Raw genomic sequence first — 26,417 nt, 5'->3', positions numbered from 1 at the left:
GGGCAGGAGGCTCCACAGATGGAACCATAGGTGCCACGTATCTCCTCAACAACGACCTATGGAATACATTATGTATGGAAAAGGAGTCTGGGAGGGTCAGACGAAAAGACACCGGATTGAGAATCTCAGAAATCCTATACGGACCAATAAAACGAGGTTTAAATTTAGGAGAGGAAACCTTCATAGGTATATGACGAGAAGATAACCAAACCAGATCCCCAACACGAAGTCGGGGTCCCACACGGCGTCTGCGATTAGCGAAAAGCTGAGCCTTCTCCTGGGACAAGGTCAAATTGTCCACTACCTGAGTCCAGATCTGCTGCAACCTGTCCACCACATAATCCACACCAGGACAGTCCGAAGACTCAACCTGTCCTGAAGAGAAACGAGGATGGAACCCAGAATTGCAGAAAAATGGAGAGACCAAGGTAGCCGAGCTGGCCCGATTATTAAGGGCGAACTCAGCCAACGGCAAAAATGACACCCAATCATCCTGGTCAGCGGAAACAAAACATCTCAGATATGTTTCCAAGGTCTGATTGGTTCGTTCGGTCTGGCCATTAGTCTGAGGATGGAAGGCCGAGGAAAAAGATAGGTCAATGCCCATCCTACCACAAAAGGCTCGCCAGAACCTTGAGACAAACTGGGAACCTCTGTCAGAAACAATATTCTCAGGAATGCCATGCAAACGAACCACATGCTGGAAGAACAAAGGCACCAAATCAGAGGAGGAAGGCAATTTAACCAAGGGCACCAGATGGACCATTTTAGAAAAGCGATCACAGACCACCCAAATGACAGACATCTTTTGAGAAACGGGAAGGTCAGAAATGAAATCCATCGAAATATGTGTCCAAGGCCTCTTCGGGACCGGCAAGGGCAAAAGCAACCCACTGGCACGTGAACAGCAGGGCTTAGCCCTAGCACAAATTCCACAGGACTGCACAAAAGCACGCACATCCCGCGACAGAGACGGCCACCAAAAGGATCTAGCAACCAACTCCCTGGTACCAAAGATTCCTGGATGACCGGCCAGCACCGAACAATGAAGTTCAGAGATAACTTTACTAGTCCACCTATCAGGGACGAACAGTTTCTCGGCCGGACAACGATCAGGTTTATTAGCCTGAAATTTCTGCAACACTCTCCGCAAATCAGGGGAGATGGCAGACACAATGACTCCTTCCTTGAGGATACTCGCCGGCTCAGATAACCCCGGAGAGTCGGGCACAAAACTCCTAGACAGAGCATCCGCCTTCACATTTTTAGAGCCCGGAAGGTATGAAATCACAAAATCAAAACGAGCAAAAAATAACGACCAACGGGCCTGTCTAGGATTCAAGCGCTTGGCAGACTCAAGATAAGTAAGGTTCTTATGATCAGTCAAAACCACCACGCGATGCTTAGCACCCTCAAGCCAATGACGCCACTCCTCGAATGCCCACTTCATGGCCAGCAACTCTCGGTTGCCCACATCATAATTACGCTCAGCAGCAGAAAATTTCCTGGAAAAGAAAGCACATGGTTTGAACACTGAGCAACCAGAACCTCTCTGTGACAAAACCGCCCCTGCACCAATCTCAGAAGCATCAACCTCGACCTGGAACGGAAGAGAAACATCAGGTTGACACAACACAGGGGCACAGCAAAAACGACGCTTCAACTCCTGAAAAGCTTCCACGGCAGCAGAAGACCAATTAACCAAATCAGCACCCTTCTTGGTCAAATCGGTCAATGGTCTGGCAATGCTAGAAAAATTACAGATGAAGCGACGATAAAAATTAGCAAAGCCCAGGAATTTCTGCAAACTCTTTAGAGATGTCGGCTGAGTCCAATCCTGGATGGCCTGAACCTTAACCGGATCCATCTCGATAGTAGAAGGGGAAAAGATGAACCCCAAAAATGAAACTTTCTGCACACCGAAGAGACACTTTGATCCCTTCACAAACAAGGAATTAGCACGCAGTACCTGGAAAACCATTCTGACTTGCTTTACATGAGACTCCCAATCATCTGAGAAGATCAAAATGTCATCCAAGTAAACAATCAAGAATTTATCCAGATACTCACGAAAAATGTCATGCATAAAAGACTGAAAAACAGATGGAGCATTGGCAAGTCCGAACGGCATCACCAGATACTCAAAATGACCCTCGGGCGTATTAAATGCCGTTTTCCATTCATCTCCCTGCCTGATTCTCACCAGATTATACGCACCACGAAGATCAATCTTAGTAAACCAACTAGCCCCCTTAATCCGAGCAAACAAGTCAGAAATCAATGGCAAGGGATACTGAAACTTAACAGTGATCTTATTAAGAAGGCGGTAATCAATACACGGTCTTAGCGAACCATCCTTCTTGGCTACAAAAAAGAACCCTGCTCCCAATGGTGACGACGATGGGCGAATATGTCCCTTCTCCAGGGACTCCTTCACATAACTGCGCATAGCGGTGTGTTCAGGTACGGACAAATTAAATAAACGACCCTTAGGGAATTTACTACCAGGAATCAAATCGATAGCACAATCACAATTCCTATGCGGAGGAAGGGCATCAGACTTGGACTCTTCAAATACATCCTGAAAGTCCGACAAGAACTCTGGGATGTCAGAAGGAATGGATGACGAAATAGACAAAAATGGAACATCACCATGTACTCCCTGACAACCCCAGCTGGTTACCGACATAGAGTTCCAATCCAATACTGGATTATGGGTTTGTAGCCATGGCAACCCCAACACGACCACATCATGCAAATTATGCAGTACCAAAAAGCGAATAACTTCCTGATGTGCAGGAGCCATGCACATGGTCAGCTGGGCCCAGTACTGAGGCTTATTCTTGGCCAGAGGTGTAGCATCAATTCCTCTCAACGGAATAGGACACCGCAAAGGCTCCAAGAAAAATCCACAACGTTTAGCATAATCCAAATCCATCAGATTCAGGGCAGCGCCTGAATCCACAAACGCCATGACAGAATATGATGACAAAGAGCACATTAAGGTAATGGACAAAAGGAATTTGGACTGTACAGTACCAATAACGGCAGAGCTATCGAACCGCCTAGTGCGTTTAGGACAATTAGAAATAGCATGAGTAGAATCACCACAATAGAAACACAGTCTGTTCAGACGTCTGTGTTCGTGCCGTTCTACTTTAGTCATAGTCCTGTTGCACTGCATAGGCTCAGGCTTACTCTCAGACAATACCGCCAGATGGTGCACAGATTTACGCTCGCGCAAGCGACGACCGATCTGAATGGCCAAGGACATAGACTCATTCAAACCAGCAGGCATAGGAAATCCCACCATTACATCCTTAAGAGCTTCAGAGAGACCCTTTCTGAACAAAGCCGCTAGTGCAGATTCATTCCACAGAGTGAGTACTGACCATTTTCTAAATTTCTGACAATATAGTTCTACATCATCCTGACCCTGGCATAAAGCCAGCAGATTTTTCTCAGCTTGATCCACTGAATTAGGCTCATCGTAAAGCAATCCCAGCGCCTGGAAAAATGCATCAATATTACTCAATGCAGAATCTCCTGGTGCAAGAGAAAACGCCCAGTCCTGTGGGTCGCCGCGCAAAAAAGAAATAATAATCAAAACCTGTTGAATAGGATTACCAGAAGAATGAGGTTTCAAGGCCAAAAATAGCTTACAATTATTTCTGAAGCTCAGGAACTTAGTTCTGTCACCAAAAAACAAATCAGGAATCGGAATTCTTGGTTCTAGCATCGATTTCTGATCAATAGTATCTTGAATCTTTTGTACATTTACAACGAGATTATCCATTGAGGAGCACAGAGCCTGAATATCCATGTCCACAGCTGTGTCCTGAAGCACTCTAATGTCTAGGGGAAAAAAAAGACTGAAGACAGAGCTAAGAAAAAAAAATGATGTCAGGATTTCTTTTTTCCCTCTATTGGAAATCATTGAATTGGCTCCTTGTACTGTTATGGCTGGCAATCAGGCAACACAGCGTGCAGTAATCAGCGCACATACAGAGATCTGGCAAAAACCCAAAACAATAGGACGAGCTCTGAGACGTGGAATCTCTGTAGACTGCAGTACCTGAACTGTCCTCACACAACTGGAAGCAGCAGTGGATTGCGCCTATCACTACCTATGCAACTCGGCACTGCCTGAGGAGCTGACTAGCCTGAAGATAGAAATACAAGCCTGACTTACCTCAGAGAAATACCCCAAAGGAATAGGCAGCCCCCACATATAATGACTGTTAGCAAGATGAAAAGACAAACGTAGGAATGAAATAGATTCAGCAAAGTGAGGCCCGATATTCTAGACAGAGCGAGGATAGCAAAGAGAACTATGCAGTCTACAAAAAACCCTAAAACGAAAACCACGCAAAGGGGCAAAAAAGACCCACCGTGCCGAACTAACAGCACGGCGGTGCACCCCTTTGCTTCTCAGAGCTTCCAGCAAAAGATAATAACAAGCTGGACAGAAAAAACAGAAAACAAACTAGAAGCACTTATCTAGCAGAGCAGCAGGCCCAAGGAAAGATGCAGTAGCTCAGATCCAACACTGGAACATTGACAAGGAGCAAGGAAGACAGACTCAGGTGGAGCTAAATAGCAAGGCAGCCAACGAGCTCACCAAAACACCTGAGGGAGGACGCCCAGAGACTGCAATACCACTTGTGACCACAGAATTCACAACAGTGTTCTACCCCTTCTATCCGTCCGAAGTCCAATGGGTGTTTACTGAAGACTTGTTCATATTCCGTCACTAGCCTATACACCCCTTGTTTTTGATGGGTAGGTGTTGAATTTATGCCCACGTGTAGCTGTTGGCACCAATCCTCCAATTCTCCATCTGAGCCGTTGACTTCCACCTGACAGGTTGGTTCTAAGGGCTCAATGGTTGTGATGGCATTGTTGTCAACAGTATATAGCTTTGCCACTGTAGCATACCTTGGCAAAGTGACCTCTTCCTCTCCACAGTTCAAAAGTCGTACCGGCACTCGTCCCCGGTGTACCTCGACTACCCCTCGTGCTGTGAGTATAGTGGGCCTGCTGTCGGTGTACACTGGTTCTATTAAGGCTTGATAATCTCGTCCCTTAGTACCAATGGCTGCTCTACACCATACCAGCATTTCTGTTTTTGGTGGGATTACAATAGATGTCGGATCACTTACCCTCACACTGCCGATTTCTCCACCTGCAACTTCTACCTGTTGCCTTAACATCAATACTTTTATTTCCCTCCGGAGAACTCTCTGTTGGCAGGATTGGGCAGTTTCAGCAATTTGCTGTAAGACAGAAATAACTTTGGAAAAGCAGTTCTCTAACACATTCATTCCTATCAATACAGTTGGTTCACAGTTCCGCCGGTCAACATCAACAACAATTATACCCTGTTTCTTCATTTCTACTTTACCAATCTTTATGGTCATCTCTCTGAATCCTAGTTTCGGTACCAACTTACCATTACTGGCCCATATATCTAGTTCAACATCAGAGGGCCCTTTATCAATATCTGCATCAGCCCAGTACCTCTTATAAAGGATATACGGTATAGATGAAATCTGGGAACCTGTGTCCAGCAAAGCGTTGAGGGGAATTCCGTCCAGCACGATAGGGATAATGGGTCGTCCTCCGATGTACCTGTCGTGCCAGGGTGTTGGGCCTTGAAAGTTCATTCCTGCGAAGCGGCCCGCATTCCCAGGGGATTCCCGTTTAAATCACAATCTCGTGCAAAGTGGCCTGGCTGCTGGCAACGGCGGCAAATGGGCTGTCCATCCGCTTGGTAGCGGTCGCGGGGTCGTCCTCTCCATGTCGGGTATCTCCGGGGTCTCATCCATGGAACATCTTCTCTATGGTTTGCCAACTCCATCTTGGGTCCTCTCATCTCCTGCATGGTTTTAGCCATTGAAGCAACAATATCAGTTAAAGAGTCAAGCTTTTGTTGAAGAGCCTCATTAGTACTGGGCCCCAGGGGCTTAGCAATGGCCCCGGACATAGCTGATGTCACTGGCACTCCCTGTTGTTGAGGAGCCTCTGCCATGGGTTGCGCAGGATCCTGATCCCGAGGTGCCTCTGCCAGCTGGAGACGTATAGCGCTCTCCTTTAATTGGGCAAATGTCAATTCAGGGTTCTTAAAAACAAGCATGCTCACATGCCCCCGGTGAGAAGGGGTGTAGAGTCCCTCAATAAATTGATCTCTTAGCAGTTTATCCGCTCCGGTGTTAAAAATGGGTTCAGCCAGTGTAAGTGATTTAAGGGCTTCCTGCAGGTTTAAGGCAAAGTCTCTCACGTCCTCATTAACTTTTTGTTTGCAATTAAAGAATCGTACTTTAGCTTTGCTGCTGGCCGTGGTTTCAAACGTAGCTTTTAATCCAGCAAATATGCGTTCAACAGTGCCTTTTAGATCAGCTGCCCATGCTGTGACTTCTCGCTTAGCATGGCCACTTAACTGCATCATCAGGAGACTAACACGCTGAACTTCACCCACGGGGAACATGTCAAAATGGGCCAGCATCTTTTCTCTGAAATCGTCAAGGGTATTAGGCTCACCTTCATACATTGGAAGCCACGGGCCACCCGGGGTATATGGCATCAGCACCGGCATGATGGGCGCCACTCCTTGCACCGCTGTGCTACCGGACTCTCTATTGACACTCTGTCTTTCAGCTGCATTAGCGTCGCCGGGTGCTGCGGCGTCTCCGTGCTGCGACATACTGTGCCCCCTTAGTTAATCTGGACCCTTCCGGTCCTCCGCTTCCGTCGGGATAGTGTAGATTCGTTCCGCTGTGCAGCAGGATTGGTTTTCCCCTTGCTCTGACGTAAGAGCGCTCAGCTTGGTGCCGCCCACAATGACACGCCCCCTGCTGCTCCCGCCCGCCGCGCGCTCTGTAATGGCGGATTCTCAGTTTTTCAGTCAGATTTGGGGCTCAGGTAATGGCGTAGCTCAATTAACAGTCTCGTGCCTAACGGTTATGAGGTGATGGCGGCCATCTTTACTCCATTATAACCAATGGGGAAAAGTCACTTTCAATAGTTTTTAATGGGAAATGGAATTTTCTTTAATAAAGTCAATTTTCAAGATTTTTCATCCAAGTTTTCACAGTTTTGGGCTCCAATCACGGCACACAATACCCGGTATACGGGCTGGCTGGATCCTGTTCGTGACGCCAATTGTGACGCCCAGGAGACCGGGGTACCCAGCACCGGACCAATGGGGTCTGTCTCTTAAGCGGGATGTCACGGGTGGCTTGACCCGGTGCTGTGGCCTCAGGCAATGCACAGTGTAAGGGGTATCGTGAGGGGACAGGCACTTACTTGATCAGCAGCAGGTTCTCTCAGCGGTGACGATCCCGATCCTGGATAGATGGCTATTGTCCAAATGAAAGACTGAGGCGTTGAAACGTTTAACCAGTTTACTTTAACATAAAGGGATTTACAACCAGTCCTGTCACCGGAGTCTGTATGGGAACTCTGAATTACTTTGACCCTGCCGGGGTCTTCGCCTCTTATTGTACACAATTTCTGTGTGGCCCTGCTGCTGTATGTGAACTGGCTGCCGGCCCAATCTGTCCCCTCCGGGTCCTGGTTCGACGGGCAACCCGAGTCCTTTTATCGACTTACCCCCTCCGGGAGTACCGCTGAACTCTGTGTCTGTTGCTGCGTCCGGCCCTAGTGAAGCTGATATCACCTCACGTTTTTCCGGTTGCTGTATTATATGTAATGAATACAGCCACGGATCCGGTATCCGTCTTTGCGCCTGTTCTGGGTAGTGATTAATGCTACCCGGTTCTCACAATGTCCTTTTTCTCTGTCCCTTTTCTCCTCAGGCCGGTGATTTGGGCCTGGAAACCGTCATAGGGCTGTTAGATATTCAACTGTATGACCTCTCACTTTCAGCTCCTTAGGAAAGGCACTGCACTTTGTGTCCAGGAATTTAGTTCCATTTTTCCAACGAAGTTGTCAATATAGGGCTGTTAGAAATTCAGCTGTATGACCTCTCACTTTCAGCTCCTTAGCCCAACTGCCATTTCTTCTCTCAGACCAGAATGGATCAAGGGAAGTCTCTGGAGCTCCCCCTTCTGGCCGGAGGTGGTAGTGCAGTTTTGCTACAATAGTATTTGTATTTATTGTCAGTAACTATTTTTGTGGCAAATACCCCTAGGGGTGCCACACAAACATGAATGGAGCCTGTTATCTATGGCTAGACTAAAGGCCAGCATACTCATTAGATTGGCGTCAGCTCAACCTGCTGATATCGGTGGATTGGGGTCTTCAGGTACCGTCACACATAACGATATCATTAACGATATCGTTGCTTTTTGTGACGTAGCAACGATATCGTTAACAAAATCGTTATGCGTGACAGCGACCAACGATCAGGCCCCTGCTGGGAGATCGTTGGTCGCTGGGGAAAGTCCAGAACTTTATTTTGTCGCTGGATCACCCGCAGACATCGCTGAATCGGCGTGTGTGACGCCGATTCAGCGATGTCTTCACTGGTAACCAGGGTAAACATCGGGTTACTAAGCACAGGGCCGCGCTTAGTAACCCGATGTTTACCCTGGTTACCATTGTAAATGTAGAAAAATAACAAACAGTACATACTCACATTCCTGTGTCTGTCCCCTGGCCTCAGCTTCCCGCACTGACTGTGAGCGCCGGCCGTCCGTAAAGCACAGCGGTGACGTCACCGCTCCGCTTTACGGCCGTCCGGCGCTGACACAGTGCAGGGAAGCTGACGGCGAGGGGACAGACACCGGAATGTAAGCATGTACTGTTTGGTTTTTTTTACATTTACAATGGTAACCAGGGTAAACATCGGGTTACTAAGCGCGGCCCTGTGCTTAGTAACCCGATGTTTACCCTGGTTACCAGGGGACTTCGACATCGTTGGTCGCTGGAGAGCTGTCTGTGTGACAGCTCTCCAGCGACCACACAGCGACGAAACAGCGACGCTGCAGCGATCGGCATCATTGCCTATATCGCTGCAGCGTCGCTTAATGTGACGGTACCTTTCCTCCTCTCCCAAGGCAGATGATGCCAAGAGAGATAAGGAGACAGCGTGTCCAATTTCGGACTGCTGATCCTTTTGTTCTCAGTGAGATAACCCCTGGCAGTGGGATTTGGTAGCAACTCTTGAAGGGAGCGCTCCTGTGTATGGAGGAGTCAGGAGAGATGGCCGCCGGCCGAACAACAGGTATCTGTTGGAGAGTTACCTTAATGCCGGAGACCTTTTTCATCTGCAAAAGGTGTATTTTTATCTGGCAGAGAAATCTGTGCTGACTAGGATCAGATAATCATGAGGACCAAACATTGTGTCCTGTGCCTCATAGAATAACATCTCCCAAAGGTGCACATTACTCTCTGTGTCGGCCAGAAAGGACACAATAGAAAAATTTGGAAGACATTTTCAGTTCAGCTCTTCATCTTCTGTCTGTTATATAAAAATTAACAATGACTGGACTCAGAATCCATATTTTCTTCTGTCTTGCAGTTTCGGGGTTCTCCTATGGGAGCTGCTTACTGGGGAGGTGCCTTATCGGGAAATCGATGCTCTAGCTGTTGCCTATGGAGTTGCAATGAACAAACTGACTCTTCCGATCCCATCAACGTGTCCAGATCCATTTGTTAGGATCTTAGAAGGTAATCTTAACTTTCGATATGGCAGTAGACTCATGGAGGAACCTTGTGTACAGTCATAGCAACTGGTCCTAGCATTACCATTTTTTTTTTATTTGAGTGAAGAACCCTATGCCATTGTCTTAAACCTCCTTAAATATGCTTTCAGCTTGCTGGGACCCAGACCCTCACAGTCGCCCTTCGTTTTGCACCATCTTGGAGCAACTGACCGCCATAGAACAGTCAGCCATGTTCCAGATGCCCCTTGAATCATTCCATTCCTTGCAGGAAGACTGGAGAATAGAGATCCAGCAGATGTTTGATGAGCTCAGGAATAAAGAGAAGGTAAACCATAGTGTCATTTGTAGGCGAGACGTTCATATTCCTTCCAAAGGCCAACGCCTGAAAATGTGAACCAAGGTGCAGCATTTTATGGTGCCATCAGTTTCAGAAGAAAAAGGAAAACCTGTAACAGTGTAGCTAGATCTCAATATTCCTGTTGGGGAAAGTGGTCTTCAGACATGTTCTAGAGCAGTGGCTCAATGGATTGTGATGTTCTGAGGAACTAATCAAGTCATGGCAGATGCTATAATGATCATAAATCTTGACAGCCAAGTGCTCCAACCTGAAATCAATATGGTGGTTATGTCTTCTTTGTTGGAAAGGTCTCAGGTTCTACTACCATCTACCATGGTTTTTTTTATTTCTTGTCTCTATCTCTTCTTGTATAGTCTTCAAATGCATGGAAACATTTTTGTGATCATAATCTACACCATACAATGTCTACACCATACAATGTCTACATAAATTATCGCTGGACCTAATCAATCAGATTACCATAACTAAGAAATTAATACAATCTGTCTGCGACATTCACATTCAGAAGACCCAAAAGAGGAGGAAGCTAATCAGATATTTCTTATCTGTAGAGAATTGGGAAACTGATCAGATGTTTTGGGCAACATCCCTGATATAGCTTAGTGTTATCAGACACGACACACTGGGCCTCGATATATTAGAAATAGTAAATAGGGTTTTTAATATTTATTACTTATTAATGGACGTAGTTTTTTTCTTTAATCATACATTGAGGTAAAGTGTCAGATTGCTTTTGGATTTTGGCAAACGATAAGTTGTAATTTAGAATGTTAAGTATTCATAAAGTCTGAGGTCTTATTGAAAATCTCTTTCTTTGTGATGGTCGTGCCGTTACGTTTCTGCCAAAAAATATCTAAAATGGGCACTGTCTACATTTTTGTTGTTTTTCTTTTTAAAGCACCACTCCAGGTTTTATTAAATTTTACGGTTGGAAGGGTGCCGCTAATCTAAGTTCTCTGCACCTAGTCTTATACCAGCCGATGTCTTCATCTTTTATCAATGCCACTCCGGTCATCTTCTGCAGGTTGTGACATGTCGGATTGCTCAAATGTTTGCAAGTGTTTGTAAATCTATGAGAACCAGAACGAGGCCACAACGAGGCTCTCATAGACTTCCATTGAGAGCTTGTGACCGTTACCTCTGACTTCCGATCAGTCAGGAACTGCTGTCAAAAGATGGCGAAGCAGAACCAGAGCGGTGATTAAAGCAGCTGAAGACGGCGGCTGGTAAGTTTAATACTAGGGTCAGGGAACTTAGAATCATAGAATGGTAGAGGGACCTCCAGGGTCATTGTGTCCAAACCCCAGCTCAATGCAGGATTCACTAAACCATCTCAGACAGATGTCTGACCAGCCTCTGCTTGAAGACTTCCATTGACGGAGAACTCACCACCTCTCCTGGCAGCCTGTTCCACTCATTGATCACCCTCACTGTCAAAACGTTTTTTTTTTTTAAATATCTAATGTGTGTCTTCTCCCTTTCAGTTTCTTACCATTGCTTCTTGTGTTTCCATGTGCCAATGAGAATAATGATGATCCCTCTACACTGTGACCTCCCTTCAGATATTTGTAGACCGTTATTAAAGGAAACCTGTCAGCAGGATTGTGCACAGTGACCTACAGACAGTGTCTGGTCGGCGGCCGTTATACTGATTACAATGATACCTGATGATGAAATCCATCTTGTGGTTGTTGTTTAATTTTTATTTTCAGTGTTGAGTTAATGATATGCTCGTGCTCCAGGGCGGTCTGTGGGGGGGTCTTCATGTGGTGCTCTGATTAGGTATTCATCTGTATGGCTTCTGACAGGTCACTGATCCCTCACCGACCTGCCCCCTAGTTTGCATAATGAATATTACATATACAGTATTTATAAAAAAAAAAAAAAAAGATGCTGGTGCCATCTTAAAAGTAACCTGTCACCCCCCCTGGTGTTTTTAACTAAAAGAGCCACCTGGTGCAGCACTAATGCTGCATTCTGTGAAGGTGGCTCTTTTATTTAGGGTCCCTTCCAACGCTGCAATATCAATTTTTATAATTTGCCCGCCATACCTTTAGTCTGTCCGGGGGGCACATCTTTTCCCCCCGGACACAAACGCCTCCCAGCCATCACTCAACCGCTCCGTGCGCCGCCTGCTGTGCCTTCATTAACATCCCCGGCGCCTGCGCTGTAAGTTCCTTTTTCGGGCATGCGCAGTTTGCGCTGCCCTTCAACTCACATCACATGATGGGAACTTACAGGGGGGGTGACAGGTTCTCTTTAATGAAGACAATTTTTTTTCTCTAGCAAGATGTCGCTGTCAGCACCTGCGCAGTAGCAGCTATCGGATCGCCGAGTCTGTTTCAGACTGATTTTTTTTTTTACTTTATGTATACCATAAAAAAAACAATCATTATAGATGCAATCATGCTGCCGCACGGATGCCAGTGCCTGGCTGCAGAAGTGGATGTTTTAATTTTATTTTTTAAATATATATAATATTCATTATGTAAACTAGAGGGCAGGTCAGTGAGGGATCAGTGACCTGTCAGCAGTCTGCATTATGAATACCTAATCAGAGCACCACATGAGACCCCACCACAGGCCGCCCCGGAGCACGAGCATATCATTAACTCAAAACTGAAAATAAAGATTAAACAACAACCACAAGATGGATTTCATCACCAGGTATCATTTTAATCAGTATAACGGCGCCAACCTGACAGTGTCTGTAGGATACTCAGGACAATTCTGCTGACAGGTTCCCTTTAACTCTCCTCTTAGGCTATGTACCCACGTTGCAGAATAGAAGCAGATTTTTGTGCTTCAAATCCGCACTCCCTTGCCACGGAAAACGCTTGCGGATTTTAATGCATTTTTGTCGCGTTTTTCATGCGTTTTTTTCAAGCGTTTCCCTATACAACTCTCTTGTGGCAGAATCGCCGTGATTTCGCAAACATAATGAATATGCTGCGTTTTTTACCGTGATGCGTTTCCGCTGGGGAAAAAAGCGCAGCATGGGTAAAGCAATTGCGGAATGCAATTAAAATTAATGGGCTGCGTTTTGTAAGCGTTTCCGCGGCAGAAAAACGTGGCGAAAACGCTTAAAAAAACGCAATGTGGGCACATTGCCTTAGCCTTCTTTTTTTGCCAGCTAAACATTACTAGATTCATTAACCGTTCCTCGTTCCTTTGCAGTCCGTTCACCATCCTGGTAGCTCTTTTCTGAACTTGCTCTAGTTTGTTGATATCTTTTTTAAAATGTGATGCCCAGAACTGGACACAGTATTCCAGATGATGTCTGACCAAAGAGGAGTAGAGGAGGATAATGACTTCACGTGATCTAGACTCTATGCTTATCTTCTTACATCCTAGAATTGTGTTTGCGTTTTTTCCTGCTGCATCACACTGTTGACTCATGTGCAGTTTGTGATCTATTACTATACCCAAGTCTTTTTCACGCGTGCTGTTGCTTAATTCTATTCTTCCCATTCTATAGATGTAATTTTAGTTTTTTTTTGCCCAGTTTTAGAATCTTGCATTTCTCCCTGTTAAATGCCATTCTACTATTCGCTGCCCATTAAGTTAGTGGAGCTGAAATTTAAAAAACAACAACAACGCTGGAGTGTTTTTTTTTAAGGTTAACCATCCTTATGGAACATAAACTGAGCAGAAAAAAACCCTATGACAAATCTGTGGCAAAGTCCACATGAATACAGGTGTTTATGCACACAACATTTTATAGATGCAGATGACCCGCTGAGTTTTTCATGCAAAAGATGCATCATGAAAACATGGGAGGATTTCAACAACCTTTGTGGCGGCTCTGCCCTTGCCCTTTTTTGGAAGCCTGAAGCGGTTAAAAAAGTTTAAAAAAACATACACATTGTAAGTGGTTTTGACATTGCTATGCACATGTTCATTCTTTTCAACACTTTTCAGGTGGGTTGAAGATGTTGCTATGGTTTTGCAGTGGGCTTCACCATATGCATTGTAAAAGGTAAAATCAGCAGTGAAAATGAGCAACAATAATTTCAGTTACAAATATGTATGGTTTTTCAAAAATTCAGGCTAGTGTCTCTAATAGATTGTGTTCTACAAATATGAAAAAAATAAAAATAATTGAAAGACAGTGAGAAAATAAAAGCAAATATCTGATTAGTTTCCATGGTGAACACCATTGTTCTTCTTTTCTTAGTTTCCATGGTCCTCCAGATGTCATGGGGCGTGGAGAAAGATTCCTTTCATGTTCACTGAATCCTTTGTTTAAATGGAAGTTAGGTTAGAGCCATCTTCCAAAAAAAACGTTTTAAAAACATTTTAAAAACTTCAAGATAGTTCTAGATTTATATTATAAAATTGATTTTAGCTGCAGATGAGTCTTCTGAATTGTTAGACAAAGTAAATCAAAAAGTTGCAGTAAAAATATCTCTTAGGCTATGTTCACATATTGCAAAGTTTGTTTTTTTCCCCCAGCGGTTTTTTTTTTTTCGTTAATGAAAATTAAGTACCAGCAAAATCTATGAAATATCAGAAATCTTAGGCACTCGCGGGTTTTTTTTTCCTGACTGTCTTGGAAAACTGCAACGTTTTTAAAATCTACTGCGTTTTTTCACCCATAGAAAGCAATGAAAAAGTGCAAAAATGCCGCAAAAAAATTTTTGTGACATTTTTGGGTGAATAAAATTACGTTTCTTAAACGTACTGTTGACACTTATAAAAAACGCAATAAAAAGCAAAAAAAAAGTTCAAAAGTCAAAATTTGCATTTTGTAAGCAGCTTCTTTACTGCCAATAGAGCAGGTTTTGCCTGCAGAAAAAAATGCTGCAAAAACACCAATTGTGAACATAACCTTACAGTTACATCACCAATGAGATGTAATTTGGAAAGATACCGACGTGCAAAAATGTGTGTTTGATACCGAAAAATCATAGTAAATATCATAGACAAGACTTTAAAGGTTATGTGCACCTATCGGACATCTTTTTTTCTTTCGATTCATGTATTTTTGCCTAAAAAATAACTTTTGTCATTAGGTTGTATTAAAATGTTGTTACCTTTTATCTGACCACCTCTGCTGTATAGAATAAAGATTCCTGAAATGCAGACCCTAAACAGATATGATTTATGTGTGTGTGTATATATCCATCTTCGTCACATGAGCACCTTATTACAGCTCAGTCCCGTTCACTTCTATGAAGCTGATCTGCAGTTCCCGACATAACCTGACGGCAGATGTGGCCTCTGACTATTGTCCGACTATTGTCTGACTATTGTGACATGAACTCGTACTAACCGCCGATTGTGTTTTTAATAGTCAAGTAATAAATATAATAATGTGACACATGTGCTTCCGTGTTAGGAACTGCGTAGTCGCGAGGAGGAGCTGGTGCGTGCGGCAGAGGAGCAGAGGAATCTGGAAGAGATGCTCCGGAGAAGAGAACAAGAACTGGCAGAGCGCGAGTTTGACATTGTGGAGCGTGAGCTGAACATTATAATGTACCAGATGTATCAGGAGAAGCCCAAGGTGAAGAAGCGGAAGGGGAACTTCAAGAAAAGCCGTCTGAAGCACAAGGATGGAAATCGCATCAGCTTACCCTCAGGTATGGGGAATTTAGAAGTTGGGGGAATATAGAGTTTAGTTCATCTAAACATTATGAAAAAGCTTTCTCACTCTACACCCAAATCATCCTGAACACTCCACCTGTCCGCAGCCCTGTCATCCTATAAAAAGCCCTATCATCCTGAGCACTCTACCTGTCCACAGCCCTTTCATCCTATACACAGCCCTATCATCCTGAGCACTCCACCTGTCCGCAGCCCTATCATCCTATACACAGCCCTATCATCCTGAGCAATCCACCTGTCCGCAGCCCTGTCATGCTATACACAGCCCTATCATCCTGAGCACTCCACCTGTCCACAGCCCTATCATCCTATACACAGCCCTATCATCCTGAGCACTCCACCTGTCCACAGCCCTATCATCCTATACACAGCCCTATCATCCTGAGCAATCCACCTGTCCGCAGCCCTGTCATGCTATACACAGCCCTATCATCCTGAGCACTCCACCTGTCCACAGCCCTATCATCCTATACACAGCCCTATCATCCTGAGCACTCCACCTGTCCACAGCCCTATCATCCTATAAAAAGCCCTATCATCCTGAGCACTCTACCTGTCCACAGCCCTTTCATCCTATACACAGCCCTATCATCCTGAGCACTCCACCTGTCCACAGCCCTGTCATCCTATACACAGCCCTATCATCCTGAGCACTCCACCTGTCCGCAGCCCTATCATCCTATACACAGCCCTATCATCCTGAGCAATCCACCTGTCCACAGCCCTATCATCCTATACACAGCCCTATCATCCTGAGCACTCCACCTGTCCACAGCCCTATCATCCTATACACAGCCCTATCATCCTGAGCACTCCACCTGTCCACAGCCCTATCATCCTATACACAGCCCTATCATCCTGAGCAATCCACCTGTCCGCAGCCCTGTCATGCTATACACAGCCCTATCATCCTGAGCACTCCACCTGTCCACAGCCCTATCATCCTATACACAGCCCTATCATCCTGAGCACTCCACCTGTCCACAGCCCTATCATCCTATAAAAAGCCCTATCATCCTGAGCACTCTACCTGTCCACAGCCCTTTCATCCTATACACAGCCCTATCATCCTGAGCACTCCACCTGTCCACAGCCCTGTCATCCTATACACAGCCCTATCATCCTGAGCACTCCACCTGTCCGCAGCCCTATCATCCTATACACAGCCCTATCATCCTGAGCACTCCACCTGTCCACAGCCCTATCATCCTATACACAGCCCTATCATCCTGAGCACTCCACCTGTCCACAGCCCTATCATCCTATACACAGCCCTATCATCCTGAGCACTCCACCTGTCCACAGCCCTATCATCCTATACACAGCCCTATCATCCTGAGCACTCCACAAGTCCGCAGCCCTGTCATGCTATACACAGCCCTATCATCCTGAGCAATCCACCTGTCCACAGCCCTGTCATCCTATACACAGCCCTATCATCCTGAGCACTCCACCTGTCCACAGCCCTATTATCCTATACACAGCCCTATCATCCTGAGCACTCCACCTGTCCACAGCCCTATCATCCTATACACAGCCCTATCATCCTGAGCACTCCACCTGTCCACAGCCCTATCATCCTATACACAGCCCTATCATCCTAAGCACTCCACCTGTCCACAGCCCTATCATCCTATACACAGCCCTATCATCCTGAGCACTCCACCTGTCCGCAGCCCTGTCATGCTATACACAGCCCTATCATCCTGAGCAATCCACCTGTCCACAGCCCTGTCATCCTATACACAGCCCTATCATCCTGAGCAATCCACCTGTCCACAGCCCTGTCATCCTATACACAGCCCTATCATCCTGAGCACTCCACCTGTCCACAGCCCTATCATCCTATACACAGCCCTATCATCCTGAGCACTCCACCTGTCCACAGCCCTATCATCCTATACACAGCCCTATCATCCTGAGCACTCCACCTGTCCGCAGCCCTGTCATCCTATACACAGCCCTATCATCCTGAGCAATCCACCTGTCCACAGCCCTGTCATCCTATACACAGCCCTATCATCCTGAGCACTCCACCTGTCCGCAGCCCTGTCATGCTATACACAGCCCTATCATCCTATACACAGCCCTATCATCCTATACACAGCCCTATCATCCTGAGCACTCCACCTGTCCGCAGCCCTATCATTCTATACACAGCCCTATCATCCTGAGCAATCCACCTGTCCACAGCCCTGTCATCCTATACACAGCCCTATCATCCTGAGCAATCCACCTGTCCACAGCCCTGTCATCCTATACACAGCCCTATCATCCTGAGCACTCCACCTGTCCGCAGCCCTGTCATGCTATACACAGCCCTATCATCCTGAACACTCTACCTGTCCGCAGCCCTGTCATGCTATACACAGCCCTATTATCCTATACACAGCCCTATCATCCTATACACAGCCCTATCATCCTGAGCACTCCACCTGTCCGCAGCCCTGTCATTCTATACACAGCCCTATCATCCTGAGCAATCCACCTGTCCACAGCCCTATCATTCTATACACAGCCCTATCATTCTATACACAGCCCTATCATCCTATACACAGCCCTATCATCCTGAGCACTCCACCTGTCCGCAGCCCTATCATTCTATACACAGCCCTATCATCCTGAGCAATCCACCTGTCCACAGCCCTATCATCCTATACACAGCCCTATCATCCTATACACAGCCCTATCATCCTGAGCAATCCACCTGTCCACAGCCCTGTCATCCTATACACAGCCCTGTCATCCTATACACAGCCCTATCATCCTGAGCACTCCACTTGTCCGCAGCCCTATCATCCTATACACAGCCCTATCATCCTATACACAGCCCTATCATCCTGAGCAATCCACCTGTCCACAGCCCTGTCATCCTATACACAGCCCTATCATCCTGAGCAATCCACCTGTCCACAGCCCTGTCATCCTATACACAGCCCTATCATCCTGAGCACTCCACCTGTCCGCAGCCCTGTCATCCTATACATAGCCCTATCATCCTATACACAGCCCTATCATCCTGAGCAATCCACCTGTCCACAGCAATGTCATCCTATACACAGCCCTATCATCCTGAGCACTCCACCTGTCCGCAGCCCTGTCATGCTATACACAGCCCTATCATCCTATACACAGCCCTATCATCCTGAGCACTCCACCTGTCCACAGCCCTATCATCCTATACACAGCCCTATCATCCTATACACAGCCCTATCATCCTATACACAGCCCTATCATCCTATACACAGCCCTATCATCCTATACACAGCCCTATCATCCTATACACAGCCCTATCATCCTATACACAGCCCTATCATCCTATACACAGCCCTATCATCCTATACACAGCCCTATCATCCTATACACAGCCCTATCATCCTATACACAGCCCTATCATCCTATACACAGCCCTATCATCTTATACACAGCCCTATCATCCTATACACAGCCCTATCATCCTATACACAGCCCTATCATCCTATACACAGCCCTATCGTCCTGAGCACTCCACCTGTCCGCAGCCCTGTCATCTTATACACAGCCCTATCATCCTGAGCACTCCACCTGTTCAGTCCCATTATCCTGTGCACCCCTCCTGTTCTCAGTCCCATTATCCTGTGCACCCCACCTGTTCTCATTCCCATTATCCTGTACACTCCACCTGTACTCAGTCCCATTATCCTGTACACTCCTCCTGTTCTCAGTCCCATTATCCTGTACACTCCTCCTGTTCTCTGTCCCATTATCATGTGCACCCCACCTGTTCTCATTCCCATTATCCTGTACACCCCACCTGTTCTCATTCCCATTATCCTGTGCACCCCACCTGTTCTCAGTCCCATTATCCTGTACACTCCTCCTGTTCTCTGTCCCATTATCATGTGCACCCCACCTGTTCTCAGTCCCATTATCCTGTGCACCCCACCTGTTCTCATTCCCATTATCCTGTACACCCCACCTGTTCTCATTCCCATTATCCTGTGCACCCCACCTGTTCTCAGTCCCATTATCCTGTACACTCCTCCTGTTCTCTGTCCCATTATCATGTGCACCCCACCTGTTCTCCATCCCTTTATCCTGTGCACCCCACCTGTTCTCAGTCCCATTATCCTGTGCACCCCACCTGTTCTCAGTCCCATTATCCTGTGCACCCCACCTGTTCTCAGTCCCATTATCCTGTGCACTCCACCTGTTCTCAGTCCCATTATCCTGTGCACCCCACCTGCTCTCAGTCCCATTATCCTGTGCACCCCACCTGTCCTCAGTCCCATTATCCTGTGCACCCCTCCTGTTCTCAGTCCCATTATCCTGTGCACTCCACCTGTCCTCAGTCCCATTATCCTGTGCACCCCTCCTGTTCTCAGTCCCATTATCCTGTGCACCCCACCTGTCCTCAGTCCCATTATCCTGTGCACCCCTCCTGTTCTCAGTCCCATTATCCTGTGCACTCCACCTGTCCTCAGTCCCATTATCCTGTGCACCCCTCCTGTTCTCAGTCCCATTATCCTGTGCACCCCACCTGTCCTCAGTCCCATTATCCTGTGCACCCCTCCTGTTCTCAGTCCCATTATCCTGTGCACTCCACCTGTTCTCAGTCCCATTATCCTGTACACTCCACCTGTTCTCAGTCCCATTATCATGTGCACTCCACCTGTTCAGTCCCATTATCCTGTACACTCCACCTGTTCTCAGTCCCATTATCATGTGCACTCCACCTGTTCTCAGTCCCATTATCATGTGCACTCCACCTGTTCTCAGTCCCATTATCCTGTGCACTCCACCTGTTCTCCATCCCTTTATCCTGTGCACTCCACCTGTTCTCAGTCCCATTATCCTGTGCACTCCACCTGTTCTCAGTCCCATTATCCTGTGCACCCCACCTGTTCACAGTCCCATTATCCTGTGCACTCCACCTGTTCTCAGTCCCATTATCCTGTGCACTCCACCTGTTCTCAGTCCCATTATCATGTGCACTCCACCTGTTCTCAGTCCCATTATCCTGTGCACTCCACCTGTTCTCCATCCCTTTATCCTGTGCACTCCACCTGTTCTCAGTCCCATTATCCTGTGCACTCCACCTGTTCTCAGTCCCATTATCCTGTGCACCCCACCTGTTCACAGTCCCATTATCCTGTGCACTCCACCTGTTCTCAGTCCCATTATCCTGTGCACCCCACCTGTTCTCAGTCCCATTATCCTGTGCACTCCACCTGTTCTCAGTCCCATTATCCTGTGCACTCCACCTGTTCTCAGTCCCATTATCCTGTGCACCCCACCTGTTCTCCATCCCTTTATCATGTGCACTCCACCTGCTCTCAGTCCCATTATCCTGTGCACCCCACCTGTCCTCAGTCCCATTATCCTGTGCACCCCTCCTGTTCTCAGTCCCATTATCCTGTGCACCCCACCTGTTCTCCATCCCTTTATCATGTGCACTCCACCTGCTCTCAGTCCCATTATCCTGTGCACCCCACCTGTCCTCAGTCCCATTATCCTGTGCACCCCTCCTGTTCTCAGTCCCATTATCCTGTGCACTCCACCTTTTCTCAGTCCCATTATCCTGTACACTCCTCCTGTTCTCCGTCCCATTATCCTGTGCACCCCACCCGTTCTCCATCCCTTTATCCTGTGCACTGCACCTGCTCTCAGTCCCTTTATCCTGTGCACTCCTCCTGTTCTCTGTCCCATTATCCTGTACACTCCACCTGTTCTCCATCCCTTTATCCTGTACACCCCACCTGCTCTCAGTCCCATTATCCTGTGCACCCCTCCTGTTCTCAGTCCCATTATCCTGTGCACTCCACCTGTTCTCAGTCCCATTATCCTGTGCACCCCACCTGTTCTCCATCCCTTTATCATGTGCACTCCACCTGCTCTCAGTCCCATTATCCTGTGCACCCCACCTGTCCTCAGTCCCATTATCCTGTGCACCCCTCCTGTTCTCAGTCCCATTATCCTGTGCACTCCACCTTTTCTCAGTCCCATTATCCTGTACACTCCTCCTGTTCTCCGTCCCATTATCCTGTGCACTCCACCTGTTCTCCATCCCTTTATCCTGTGCACTGCACCTGCTCTCAGTCCCTTTATCATGTGCACTCCTCCTGTTCTCTGTCCCATTATCCTGTACACTCCACCTGTTCTCCATCCCTTTATCCTGTACACCCCACCTGCTCTCAGTCCCATTATCCTGTGCACCCCACCTGTTCTCAGTCCCATTATCCTGTGCACTCCACCTGTTCTCAGTCCCATTATCCTGTACACTCCACCTGTTCTCAGTCCCATTATCATGTGCACTCCACCTGTTCAGTCCCATTATCCTGTACACTCCACCTGTTCTCAGTCCCATTATCCTGTGCACTCCACCTGTTCACAGTCCCATTATCCTGTGCACTCCACCTGTTCTCAGTCCAATTATCTTGTGCACCCCACCTGTTCTCAGTCCCATTATCCTGTGCACCCCACCTGTTCTCCATCCCTTTATCCTGTACACTCCACCTGTTCTCAGTCCCATTATCCTGTGCACCCCACCTGTTCTCAGTCCCATTATCCTGTGCACTCCACCTGTTCTCAGTCCCATTATCCTGTACACCCCACCTGTTCACAGTCCCATTATCCTGTGCACTCCACCTGTTCTCAGTCCCATTATCCTGTGCACCAAACCTGTTCTCCATCCCTTTATCCTGTACACTCCACCTGTTCTCAGTCCCATTATCCTGTGCACCCCACCTGTTCTCAGTCCCATTATCCTGTACACTCCTCCTGTTCTCAGTCCCATTATCCTGTACACTCCTCCTGTTCTCAGTCCCATTATCCTGTGCACTCCTCCTGTTCTCCATCCCTTTATCCTGTACACCCCACCTGTTCACAGTCCCATTATCCTGTGCACTCCACCTGTTCACAGTCCCATTATCCTGTGCACTCCTCCTGTTCTCAGTCCCATTATCCTGTGCACTCCACCTGTTCACAGTCCCATTATCCTGTGCACTCCACCTGTTCTCAGTCCCATTATCCTGTGCACTCCACCTGTTTACAGTCCCATTATCCCGTGCACTCCACCTGTTTACAGTCCCATTATCCCGTGCACTCCACCTGTTCTCAGTCCCATTATGCTGTGAACTCCACCTGTTCTTCATCCCTTTATCCTGTGCAATCCACCTGTTCTCAGTCCCATTATCCTGTGCACTCCACCTGTTCTCAGTCCCATTATGCTGTGCACTCCACCTGTTCACAGTCCCATTATCCTGTGCACCCCACCTGTTCTTCATCCCTTTATCCTGTGCAATCCACCTGTTCTCAGTCCCATTATCCTGTACACTCCACCTGTTCTCAGTCCCATTATCCTGTGCACCCCACCTGTTCTCAGTCCCATTATCCTGTGCACTCCACCTGTTCTCAGTCCCATTATCCTGTGCACTCCACCTGTTCTCAGTCCCATTATCCTGTGCACCCCACCTGTTCTCCATCCCTTTATCATGTGCACTCCACCTGCTCTCAGTCCCATTATCCTGTGCACCCCACCTGTCCTCAGTCCCATTATCCTGTGCACCCCTCCTGTTCTCAGTCCCATTATCCTGTGCACCCCACCTGTTCTCCATCCCTTTATCATGTGCACTCCACCTGCTCTCAGTCCCATTATCCTGTGCACCCCACCTGTCCTCAGTCCCATTATCCTGTGCACCCCTCCTGTTCTCAGTCCCATTATCCTGTGCACTCCACCTTTTCTCAGTCCCATTATCCTGTACACTCCTCCTGTTCTCCGTCCCATTATCCTGTGCACCCCACCTGTTCTCCATCCCTTTATCCTGTGCACTGCACCTGCTCTCAGTCCCTTTATCCTGTGCACTCCTCCTGTTCTCTGTCCCATTATCCTGTACACTCCACCTGTTCTCCATCCCTTTATCCTGTACACCCCACCTGCTCTCAGTCCCATTATCCTGTGCACCCCTCCTGTTCTCAGTCCCATTATCCTGTGCACTCCACCTGTTCTCAGTCCCATTATCCTGTGCACCCCACCTGTTCTCCATCCCTTTATCATGTGCACTCCACCTGCTCTCAGTCCCATTATCCTGTGCACCCCACCTGTCCTCAGTCCCATTATCCTGTGCACCCCTCCTGTTCTCAGTCCCATTATCCTGTGCACTCCACCTTTTCTCAGTCCCATTATCCTGTACACTCCTCCTGTTCTCCGTCCCATTATCCTGTGCACTCCACCTGTTCTCCATCCCTTTATCCTGTGCACTGCACCTGCTCTCAGTCCCTTTATCATGTGCACTCCTCCTGTTCTCTGTCCCATTATCCTGTACACTCCACCTGTTCTCCATCCCTTTATCCTGTACACCCCACCTGCTCTCAGTCCCATTATCCTGTGCACCCCACCTGTTCTCAGTCCCATTATCCTGTGCACTCCACCTGTTCTCAGTCCCATTATCCTGTACACTCCACCTGTTCTCAGTCCCATTATCATGTGCACTCCACCTGTTCAGTCCCATTATCCTGTACACTCCACCTGTTCTCAGTCCCATTATCCTGTGCACTCCACCTGTTCACAGTCCCATTATCCTGTGCACTCCACCTGTTCTCAGTCCAATTATCTTGTGCACCCCACCTGTTCTCAGTCCCATTATCCTGTGCACCCCACCTGTTCTCCATCCCTTTATCCTGTACACTCCACCTGTTCTCAGTCCCATTATCCTGTGCACCCCACCTGTTCTCAGTCCCATTATCCTGTGCACTCCACCTGTTCTCAGTCCCATTATCCTGTACACCCCACTTGTTCACAGTCCCATTATCCTGTGCACTCCACCTGTTCTCAGTCCAATTATCTTGTGCACCCCACCTGTTCTCAGTCCCATTATCCTGTGCACCAAACCTGTTCTCCATCCCTTTATCCTGTACACTCCACCTGTTCTCAGTCCCATTATCCTGTGCACCCCACCTGTTCTCAGTCCCATTATCCTGTACACTCCTCCTGTTCTCAGTCCCATTATCCTGTACACTCCTCCTGTTCTCAGTCCCATTATCCTGTGCACTCCTCCTGTTCTCCATCCCTTTATCCTGTACACCCCACCTGTTCACAGTCCCATTATCCTGTGCACTCCACCTGTTCACAGTCCCATTATCCTGTGCACTCCTCCTGTTCTCAGTCCCATTATCCTGTGCACTCCACCTGTTCACAGTCCCATTATCCTGTGCACTCCACCTGTTCTCAGTCCCATTATCCTGTGCACTCCACCTGTTTACAGTCCCATTATCCCGTGCACTCCACCTGTTTACAGTCCCATTATCCCGTGCACTCCACCTGTTCTCAGTCCCATTATGCTGTGAACTCCACCTGTTCTTCATCCCTTTATCCTGTGCAATCCACCTGTTCTCAGTCCCATTATCCTGTGCACTCCACCTGTTCTCAGTCCCATTATCCTGTGCACTCCACCTGTTTACAGTCCCATTATCCCGTGCACTCCACCTGTTTACAGTCCCATTATCCCGTGCACTCCACCTGTTCTCAGTCCCATTATGCTGTGAACTCCACCTGTTCTTCATCCCTTTATCCTGTGCAATCCACCTGTTCTCAGTCCCATTATCCTGTGCACTCCACCTGTTCTCAGTCCCATTATGCTGTGCACTCCACCTGTTCACAGTCCCATTATCCTGTGCACCCCACCTGTTCTTCATCCCTTTATCCTGTGCAATCCACCTGTTCTCAGTCCCATTATCCTGTACACTCCACCTGTTCTCAGTCCCATTATGCTGTGCACTCCACCTGTTCTCAGTCCCATTATCCTGTGCACCCCACCTGTTCTTCATCCCTTTATCCTGTGAAATCCATCTGTTCACAGTCCCATTATCCTGTGCACTCCTCCTGTTCTCAGTCCCATTATCCTGTACACCCCACCTTTTCACAGTCCCATTATCCTGTGCACCCCACCTGTTCACAGTCCCATTATCCTGTGCACTCCACCTGTTCTCAGTCCCATTATCCTGTGCACTCCACCTGTTCAAAGTCCCATTATCCTGTGCACTCCTCCTGTTCTCCATCCCTTTATCCTGTACACCCCTCCTATTCTCAGTCCCATTATCCTGTGCACTCCACCTGTTCACAGTCCCATTATCCTGTGCACTCCACCTGTTCTCAGTCCCATTATCCTGTGCACTCCACCTGTTTACAGTCCCATTATCCCATGCACTCCACCTGTTTACAGTCCCATTATCCCGTGCACTCCACCTGTTCTCAGTCCCATTATGCTGTGCACTCCTCCTGTTCACAGTCCCATTATCCTGTGCACTCCACCTGTTCTCAGTCCCATTATCCCGTGCACTCCACCTGTTCTCAGTCCCATTATGCTGTGCACTCCTCCTGTTCACAGTCCCATTATCCTGTGCACCCCACCTGTTCTTCATCCCTTTATCCCGTGCACTCCACCTGTTCTCAGTCCCATTATGCTGTGCACTCCTCCTGTTCACAGTCCCATTATCCTGTGCACCCCACCTGTTCTCAGTCCCATTATCCTGTGCACCCCACCTGTTCTCAGTCCCATTATCCTGTGCACCCCACCTGTTCTCAGTCCCATTATGCTGTGCACTCCACCTGTTCACAGTCCCATTATCCTGTGCACCCCACCTGTTCTTCCTCCCTTTATCCTGTGCACTCCACCTGTTCTCAGTCCCATTATCCTGTGAATTCCACCACTCTAAAACACACATTATCCCAGACACTATTGCACTCCTGCATTCTCTACCTCTGTATAGTGGCTTTACCCTGTGCCGTTGACCTCTTTACACACATCATGCTGTGCACTCCTCCTCTGTATACCAACATTATCCTG

The 26,417-nt window shown here is 47.5% G+C and overlaps 1 protein-coding gene across 1 annotated transcript in view; it reads left to right on the top strand.

Moving 5' to 3' along the window:
• Positions 1–26,417, top strand: part of MAP3K10 (mitogen-activated protein kinase kinase kinase 10) — an 86,455-nt gene that overhangs the window by 51,550 nt on the left and 8,488 nt on the right. Inside the window, 3 exon segments of the mRNA XM_069746773.1 lie at positions 9,485–9,633; positions 9,779–9,954; positions 15,329–15,569. Of these exon segments, the coding sequence (XP_069602874.1) occupies positions 9,485–9,633; positions 9,779–9,954; positions 15,329–15,569 (566 nt within the window).

Source organism: Ranitomeya imitator, chromosome 2, assembly GCF_032444005.1.
Source record: "Ranitomeya imitator isolate aRanImi1 chromosome 2, aRanImi1.pri, whole genome shotgun sequence".
In the NCBI taxonomy this organism is placed as follows: Eukaryota; Metazoa; Chordata; class Amphibia; order Anura; family Dendrobatidae; genus Ranitomeya; species Ranitomeya imitator.
Note: the sequence above shows the minus strand (reverse complement) of the source record. Positions and strands in the feature narration are given on the sequence as shown.